Source organism: Meleagris gallopavo, chromosome 21, assembly GCF_000146605.3.
Source record: "Meleagris gallopavo isolate NT-WF06-2002-E0010 breed Aviagen turkey brand Nicholas breeding stock chromosome 21, Turkey_5.1, whole genome shotgun sequence".
In the NCBI taxonomy this organism is placed as follows: domain Eukaryota; kingdom Metazoa; phylum Chordata; class Aves; order Galliformes; family Phasianidae; genus Meleagris; species Meleagris gallopavo.
Window position 1 is genome coordinate 8371322 of NC_015031.2, and position 9411 is coordinate 8380732.

At 41.6% G+C, this 9411-nt stretch overlaps 1 protein-coding gene across 5 annotated transcripts in view; it reads right to left on the reverse strand.

The window, feature by feature from the left end:
• TRIM37 (tripartite motif containing 37) overlaps window positions 1-9107 on the reverse strand; it is a 24741-nt gene extending 15634 nt beyond the window's left edge. For all 5 annotated transcript variants that reach the window (XM_019622012.2, XM_019622011.2, XM_019622013.2 and 2 more), the window contains exons 1-10: window positions 9007-9107; window positions 8266-8306; window positions 7646-7762; window positions 6938-7025; window positions 5934-6056; window positions 4652-4775; window positions 3093-3160; window positions 2760-2884; window positions 1383-1433; window positions 891-972 (exon numbers count right to left, since the gene is read on the reverse strand). In XM_019622012.2, the coding sequence (XP_019477557.1) occupies window positions 891-972; window positions 1383-1433; window positions 2760-2884; window positions 3093-3160; window positions 4652-4775; window positions 5934-6056; window positions 6938-7025; window positions 7646-7762; window positions 8266-8306; window positions 9007-9075 (888 nt within the window). In that variant the 5' untranslated portion in view covers window positions 9076-9107. The remainder of the gene's footprint in view (window positions 1-890; window positions 973-1382; window positions 1434-2759; window positions 2885-3092; window positions 3161-4651; window positions 4776-5933; window positions 6057-6937; window positions 7026-7645; window positions 7763-8265; window positions 8307-9006) is intronic.
• Between the last annotated feature and the right edge of the window lie 304 nt (window positions 9108-9411).

Sequence of the window (9411 nt, forward strand, 5' to 3'; positions counted from 1 at the left end):
TCCTGTGACCTAGAACTCTTCCTGTAATTTGAATCAGTGTAGAGTTCTCATCTGGAAATGCTTAAACACTTTATTTGTATCACTCAAAACTCAAAGCAGAGCTTTAGTTATTCTATTAAAAATTAGGAGTTCACTTAAGAGGCAGACTGAATGGACAAACAGTTGTCAGTGTACTGGAGCACAATTAACATATCAATGAAAAAGCAGTAAAAACAGCTCCAAATCTACACATCAGTTTATATCTGCCCAGTTTCCCCTCAAATTCTCGAGATGAAAACAGCTCAGGTCAAATATTAGTTCTGAAGTACTTTATGTAAAGCTGTACTTCAAAGCCACTTCATTTTTGAAGGAAGAATCATTTTTACTTCTTCAGAAGAAGAAACAATGAAGAAGTTATGTCAGTTAACAGAGAAACTGTGTCTGAATCACCAGGAAAAAAAAACATTATGAGAGAACTTTTTACACTCGTTGCAATCAAGAACAAAGAATGGCTCAACTTCAACCCTCTGGATTGAAGAGGTGATTCAACTTACCGTTTGAAAACTAATTTTAAAGCCCTCTAACAGCACACCTTACACAGTCAATCCTGAATGCACATCACCCTGAAGACCTGCACAGCAGCCCACCTATGTACTGCTAGAATACAGCGCTGTGCATACACATTAACCAGATGAACTTCACTGAGAACATTCAGTAAAGGATACCTGGAGGCAGAGGGGAACATCCCACTGGCTCATGATTAATTCTGCAGCCTTATGTTCCTCCCCTCCCCCATCCTTCTACCTACGTCTGTCACAAAGAGAAACTAACTGGTATTTCCTCACAGGAGAAGCACAGGTCACTCAGGGAGTTTGGATGCAATGACAATTTTAGTTGAAAACGTAACTCACTGGGTAAACTTTTAACCTCCAACAAAGTCCTGACACTTGAAGAGGTGGGCTGTAAACAGGATCTGCTCGCTGACGCAATGTACTATTGAGAGAGGAGAAAAAACATTTGCTATTGGGACAAAGCAAAACCCTCCACACACATTTGCACTCTGTAGGACGGTCCTCCTTGCTGCACAGATGTGGAGCAGCACGAGGCCACGCAGAATGTTAAGTGTCCTTAAGAATATATGCATTCCTTGCAAAATTATCCAATCTTTTGTATAAAGAGCAACAAGTACCTCGTCTTTGTAATGAAAACTCCTTATCAATTTCCAATTTAGCTAGGGTTAACTGCTGTACACCTGGGAAATCAGATTTTGACCAAGTTCGTCACATCTAACAGCTTTCAATGAAGGCTATTCAGTGTTTAAAAAATAAATAAATCACACATGAACAGAAGAAACAGAAAACTGCTCCTGAGAGTCAAAGAAATATCACAGGATCCATTCTTACCTAAAGTTTTCCAATACAAAAGTAGTTGAGTCATAGGCTGGAACCAATTCACTGGGAGGAAAAAAATACATTAGAATACACTGAATAAAGTGACATTAAAAAATCCCAATCTTTTGAATTGAAGCACTTTAGATCACCAGAGCCACTGACATTCACGAGGACTACATGGGATTCATTCAGCACTTCTGATAATTCCATTTACAAACCACTCCCCCCAGCACCTCTTCAAGAGATACAACACAAAATCAAGTATTTTATGTTATGAAGAAAAAGTAGCTGAAGGTATTTGAAGATAGTTAAAAATTGCCCCATTACCCCTAATAACCTCCTAATAGATTGAATTTAACATCAAATTCACTGGTAGGACCAGGAGCACGAAGCTGTTGCTGTTAAGTATAAAACTTAAATGCTTCTGCTTCAAGAGCACAAGGTACCTCATTGGATGATGAATATTCAGCTTAAGTTTACCTTAGAGAGATCTTTAAATTTTTTTCAGAAGACACTTTAGGACAATAAAACTACTGCAACTTGAGATTGCATTTCAAAGCAGTGTAGATTGATTTGAGGAATTCTTCCCAGATTTCTCAGGCTTGCAGTTCCATGGGGATGACTTGCAGCCAGCTATCTCAAACTCTGCAACCTCCCCAGAGCCCAGCACTAACAGCACTCTCTTTATGAAGAAGTGTTAGGAAGTGATTTTGTCTAAATATTCTGAATTAAGGTGACCTGCAGAGGCATCTCATGAGAGCCTTGCAATTATACACTGAACGATCCCATTAATTAGAGAAAAAGGACAGACCAGTAAACTAAGTGTAAAAGGGGAAAAAAAAAAAAAATCTAGTCAGTTGGAACCCACTGTTCTGACCCCCCAGCAGGGATACATGACATGATATTATGACAAAGGCCCTGCAGGAACAGAAAGCCTCAGTGAGGTGCAGGCTGCTAAGGGAAGGCACACAGTTGGACGTTTCTGGTGTATAAACTTGGACACAAACTGAATATCAAGGGATATCAAGTTCAACCCCAAGAAATGAACTGAACCATGCTACCAGATCTCTCACATGGCAGAAGTATGACTCCCCCTCACCAGAGGAGTTATCAGGGAATCTCTCTGAAACCAACTTAACCATCAGGAATTTCTCACCCGCTCCTTTAAACCCACACATTGATATACCTACCTGCCCTTGTTTTACATAGGATGTATGCTGATGTGCATAAACCTTACCTCCCAGACTCACTACAATGTCCTCCTCCATACAGCTGAAATCTGTTTCTTGGGACATGGGATATCCTCCTCTAACTATTTTATAACTAGCAAAACAGTTATAAGATGCCTTTCATGTCCAAACTGCAACAGAGAGGAAATGCAACACTTACCTTGTGAAGTCAGGAGGAACAGGAGTAGTGACAAATGAGGCCATAGGCTTCCGGTGAACCTGCTGGAACATCATCAGGATCTCTGAACTTTTGGATATCAGCTCACTCTTACTGCACGACCGTAACTATCAGGGAACACAGAAAGAAAAAGGATGCTTACACCATCACTACAAAACAGATGGTGACCACTCTGGATTTTAAACAAAGATCTATCAAGTAATACTAACCCCCTTCAAGTAACACTTGAAAAGTAAATAAGAAAGAAGGTCAACTGAAGAACTATCCATGTGGTAATACATACAAATGTTACATTTCAACTGTTTTCATAATCACCTGATGTTCCACTTCTTGAAGCAGGGATTCCAGGAGTTCAGTTTCTTGGGTAAGAGATGTCTTTTGACCTGTTTAAAGACAGGAAGACCTGTTTAAAAACAAGATGACACACTTCCAAGGTTGATTGAGAAAGCATTTTAGAAGCAAGCTTACATTTTTAATTAGAGCTATAGCAATGAACTCATTTGAGGTTAAGACAATATTGAAACATTCTGTGTCCCAGAAATGGCAGGTTTGTTGTTTCAGGGCACTTTTTTGAACAAAAAAAAGCAGGACTGACTTCACTGCATTTGCTTTCCTCCAGAAATCTCTTTTATGTTAGCAGACACTTTGCAAGTCCACTATTTCTCCAGACTTTGATTATTGTTTTCTTTATTAAAAACAACAACAACAAACAACCAACCAATGGAAAAAAGAAAAAAACATTTAAATGTGTTTGTGAACTTCAATTAGCATGAAGCCTGAGACAAGGAAGATTAAAAAAGCTCTGTCACATATCTGTTTTTCTCTCATGGGGCCTTACTTTGTCACTATCACACATTAAGTGCCCAAAGAACGCTTGGTAATCCTTAGAAAGAGGTGTTACACAGGAAGTGTTCATCTGTACACACAAATAACCAAGGCATTCTGCCACAATTCTAAGACTGATCTTCAAGCCACACACCTTAAAACAAACCTTACAACACAGACAAAGGGCCAACAACGTATTTGTTCATTTGCCCTGATGTAAGGTTGCGTGCCTTGCAAGACTGAGCTCAGATGTGTAACATTTCAAGACTGTCTAAAGAGACTGGCATCTCACAGAGCTGCCATTCCAGTACGTGCTGCTACCTGTGTACTTATTGACATGAAAGCACGTGTGGAAAAAAGAAGGCACACAGAATCACAGAACACAGAAGAAAGACCGAGTGAGCAAAGCACACAGGGAGCTGCTGCCTGCTGAGGAATATTGAAAGTTAAAATAAAAATACTTTCTAAAAGTGTTGCTCCTGTAAACTTCAGTAACAATCATCCATCTCACCTCTCTTGAAACCAAAGGAGAATTCAAGTGACCAGCTTCCAGTCAGCAAAAGCATCAGGAACTAAACTACCAACTCTGATTCCAGATGCCACGCTCCCCATTTGCAGACTGCCCATACACTTGGCTCTGAATGGCTGCTTACCAGGCAACAATGAAGACTCCAAGTTCTTTCAATTACATTAAGAGGAGGCACCATAACAAAGATGTCTCTCTTGGCTGACACCAATGACCATGGAAACACGTTGCCACTGTGAGAAAAAGCACTAAATATCTTCCAATTAAGTTTAAGTGTTCTCTGAGCTATTTATTATACTGGAGTTTGTAACAAACAGAACAAGCTACCTCCAGCAACTCAGGGCTGCAACACAGTAACTACAATATTAAACACAAGGCCTACTGAAGGTAGCTTGCTGTCAGTTTCCCAGCTTAACCCATTAAATGGCACAAGCAGTCATGATCCAAGGCTAAGAAGAAGTTTCTCAGTACACTTACACATTTGGAATACATTGCTCCTATAACAGATGAGGCAAACACCCACCCATCAGTGTTATGAGCTTATTCTTCAGCTGAGTGTCCAGCCGGGCAATCATCATCTCCACTGCATTCCTGATCTCCCGAACTCGTTCATCCTTTGCACTACGCACGGCCTCCACGTTCCTCTCCTAAAAGAGGGTTCAGGAAAAAACAAAACAACAACCATGCATAAAGAGGAACTACTCACACTTTTGCACATTTTACTCATTTAAATGACCCCAGAGATCATAAATCCATAGAATGGGTTGGAAAGGGCCCTAAAGATCACCTATTTCCAGCCCTCTTGCCACAAGGCAGGGTTGCCACACTTTAAATATGCAACAAGGTCTCCTAGAGCCCCTTCCAGCCCTTCCCTTTGAGGAAAAAATAAAAATCCTGGTCTTAATGAACTCAAGCGTGCATGTTTAGAATAAGAAAACAGGAATGTGTTTTTAGATGAGCTACATTACAGGTTATTCCTGTTGCCAAACTAAGTATTTCATCACGTTGTTTTATACCTCCTTCGACTGCTATTGAACACAAGTGAGCCCTCTGGTGGGTGACCAAAGGTTAACAACAAACTTGAGCAACATTTTCTCAATACAAATTCACCATACAGCATCAAGTTTAGAAAATACAACTATCAGTGCTTCTTCTGTAACTTCAGCAGTATAGGAAAAAAGAATTACTTTGTTGGAAACAGGAACAGTTGGACAGGACTTGTGCCCTTCTTCTTGCAAGGGATTTCCCTACACTTTACAAATACTGCCAAGTGAACCATTTGGTTCTGCACTGAAGCAGAGCTAAGCCACCACTTCGTGCAGCTAACAGCTGCCTGAGCTACAGCACGCCAAGGAACCACTGACACTTGTTCAAAAACAGACTGCCTTTAGGCTCAAGTACACTTGTATTTTATTTTCCCAAAGGAAGGGGAATGAGATCTGCTATAACAAAGCATTTGTGTGCTGGTTTGGCACAGCAGACTGCGCGTTTTGTGTTTTACTGTTTATAAAAATAACCTTTCAAAGAACTGCTTGAGTTTAGTTTGACAAACCACGCACCAAAAGACACATTCCCTGCTAGCCAACACACACCTTTCTGTCTGACAATTGCAAAAACATTGAGAATGTGTAAATGCAACTAAGAAGTGAAAACTTCCCTGAGATAATCTGTTTACTTTCACAGAATCAACTGTGCACAGGTACCAAAAATATCTCTGAGCATATGAAATTGTATACTATTTCCATTATCCTCTGACAATGGCACACTGCAGGAAAACATGGTGTCATTTTGAGTTAACTTCTTACCACTTCTTGCACTAAACTGATCAGTTCCATGAGTCTTCTCCTAAGCTTTGCCACTTCTTCGTTCACTTTTGTGACGTGTTGTTCATATATTTCTGCCAGTGGCTTAAAAGTATGTCCTCCATGCTATTAAAAATGATAATAAATAAATTAAGAGAGGAGAATAGAACATATCATTTTAACTTCAGCCTGCTCCTATTAAATTACTGACAGAGGGGGGAAGAAAGCCTCCTCGTGTATCACTCATTCTGGAAGAGTTCCAAAGCAGACAGCAAGTAGAAAGTCTGTCTTTCGCTTCCCTTCATAAGAAGTCATGAATTTGGCTTTCATGACATCCAAACTTCCTGTCAAGAATTATTTGAAGTCCTCCAAAAATAAACTGTTTTATTCACTGGGCAGCTCTAGCAAATCAAATAGAGACAGAAGAATTACTCCTATTAAAACACCCTTCCCAAATAAAAGCAGCATTCAACTACCTATAGTCCAAGGCATTGCAGCAGTCTCTCCCTGAAATATTCTACTCTACTCTACTGAGAGGATGATAAACAGTGTGGTGAACTGCAATGCTAATACACCTTTGCAGATATTCAGGAATATTACACAGAATGCTTCCATAACGTTTACCTAAATACTCTGAGAAAGATTTCTTCCTCTACCCATAAAATTCCTCACCACCTACTTTTGTCCATCCTGAAACTTGTTACCCTCCTTGTTATTTTAGTCTCCTTTCAAAAAAAAATAAATATATATATATATTTATTTATATATTTATATATACACACACACATATATTCACTTTGCTTCTCTAATTAGAAACACAAGAGATTACCTTTCAAAATCCACATTCACATCAAGTTATAAGAGCATGCACAACTATAGCACTGGCATGGTAACTCAATAGCCAAATCAAGTTTCATAGCTTCTCCACTTCCTCAGACTGCAGCTGGATACGATGCTGGCAGCTCCTCACTGCAGCACCCTGCTGCATTCCAGCAGGCTGCTCTTACCATTCCTCCCCAGAGCGCACACTGGTGGCAGATGCACTTCTTACAGGTCCAGCAGAACACACTGAGCTTTTCGTGATGATTTTCACACCTCAAGTAAAACAGAAAAACAACATCTCAACCACAGAGGATACTTACAATAAAGCCCTGAACTCCAGTAGAGCATAAAGCGTTAGCGTAGATTCACAAGAACAGTCAAAAAAATCTTGTAAAATAAACATCCTTAGTATTGTCAGGATGTATTCCACAGAGAAAAAGTGTATTAATAAAAATCAGATTTACGCCCAGCAGGTAGAGGTTACCATCCCTGAAACAAGCTCAGAATCCTATGAGCAAGACCAGCACAGCCAGGCAAACCTCCAGTGCATCTCCCCTGCTCCTCCACCAAGTTTCAGGTGTTGGAGAAGAAGGCACAGAATACACAATTAGTCTCTATCCATTTTTCAATGCTTCTGCTCACATTTCCTCTCATTTAAGCTCTATTCATCCAAATGAGAAATAGTATAATTTAGGAGCTTTATGTGCTACTAAGACAGAAATGAACTGCAACTTTCAGAGACAACACTGATTACGTCCATTAAGCGATGGCACAATTCAGCCTTTAAATCAGAAAACTGTTTGTTCCCTGACATAACAAAAACAAGACGAAATTAAAAGCTCATTCCCATAAGGCAAACTGCAAACCCTTCACGTGAGGAATGCTCTATTTACTTGTCTTTCTCATTTTCTTCATGCTTTGTGAGGCTGCACAGTTGAAGCGTATCGAGCTGCTGCGTGACCTCCTCTGCCCAGCGACAGTTGACGAGCTCTCGGAGCTGCAGTGGAGCTCTGCAAGAAGCATTGCTGAGAGTTACAGCGAGAACTGTGCTCCAGGAGCTAGAAGAGCACACTGAGATGAGTTCACCAAATCCACATCACTCAAAGAGTCAATAGTTGTTTCAGACTGATAGCGATGCAGTGTTTTAAGCTGACTTGCTCTTACTGGAGGAAGAAAGATCAAACCACCCCACAGCTACATAGGGACACCAGAACTACCCTTACAGTCACATATTCCTGGATAACACTTGGCAAATATTTCATTTCTCAGCACTTCAATTACTCCCATTATTCAGCCATCCCTACAGCTGTGCTTCAGTGAACACCTCTGCAAAACACAGAAATACTTACCTCCTTACAAGCCTTTTAAAATTATACACTAAATACTTTCAAAGCTGAATATAAAGTTCTGCAAAAATGATTGGCTGTTTTCTCAAATACCTCCCCTTCCTTAGGGGAAAATACATCCCACCTTCGATTCACACAGATAATTCCTGGTGTTCAAAATCCCTTACCTACAATGAGGGCACTGAGCTCTTTGTTCTGTCAGCCAACGCTACGAAGTAAAAAGGAAAGTTTTTAAAGAAACAGCAGGGAAAGAACTGCAAGCAAGAACAATCTATTGTCATTTACAAGTTAATTCTTTTCATCAGTCTTCTACTTTTCCTTTTTTAGAGATTTGAAATCAAACTACTCAACCACTTGTTACAAAACAAGCTGCTATTTGTATCTTAGAAACAGGACGGCTGCAGTCCTCAAATCAATCTAGTTAAAATGAAAAGAGGAGTTCTGTAGCAGCAGCCACATACATACCTGGTGCAGGTTCCCAGAACTTCAGGCTAACAAACACATTGCAACAAAAGAAACCAAAAGATACTTCAAAGACCAGGAATTCCTGCTGTAACTTACTTCCCCCTATTGGGGCACAAGTTAGACACCTGCAGACCAGTGATCAACCCCACGGGGACCCTCTGAATGTTTCTCCTCCAGAAAGTTCCACACAAAGACAAGTGGCTGAGGAAGGAATGTTGAAGGAAGGGTCACAACACAGCTGTGCCTTAACAGATCTTAGCAGATCTTCCAGACAGCCCTGCAGGGAGGGCTGCTGAACACAACAGGGCCTGCTGAGAGCACCGTGCAGAGACAGGGAGCGCTCAGAACCCCACAGGGAGGGCAAGACAGAACACACCACCTCCTGAAGAGCGGTTCCTAAGCTGGTATATTTGCAAGTTAACGATAACGAGGAGCAAACTCACCCGAATGCAGCTGAAGCAGCACAGCTTGGAGCAGTGAGGGCAGAGCCGCGCATCGCGCAGCTTCTCCATACAAATGAAGCATCGGAACACCTCGGCGATGCTCTGGAAAAGGGCAGACGGTTGCTATTGTCACCCCCCGCTTCACACGCAGAACGCCGGGCTCAGCACCGCCATCCCGTAACATCCCGCCCGCACACCTCGCACCCATTTTGCGACGCTCTTCTTCAAGGACCCGCTCCTCCCATGGATTATTTTCTATTCCCGAGCTCTAGCACCGCAGCCGCACCGTCCCGGCTCCGTATTCTCCAAGCCCCGTTACGCCGCAGAGCCGCGCGCCGCCCCGCACAGCGCACCTGGGCCGCGCCCTGACGGAGCGCAACCGCCGCCCGCCGCTCACCTCCACGC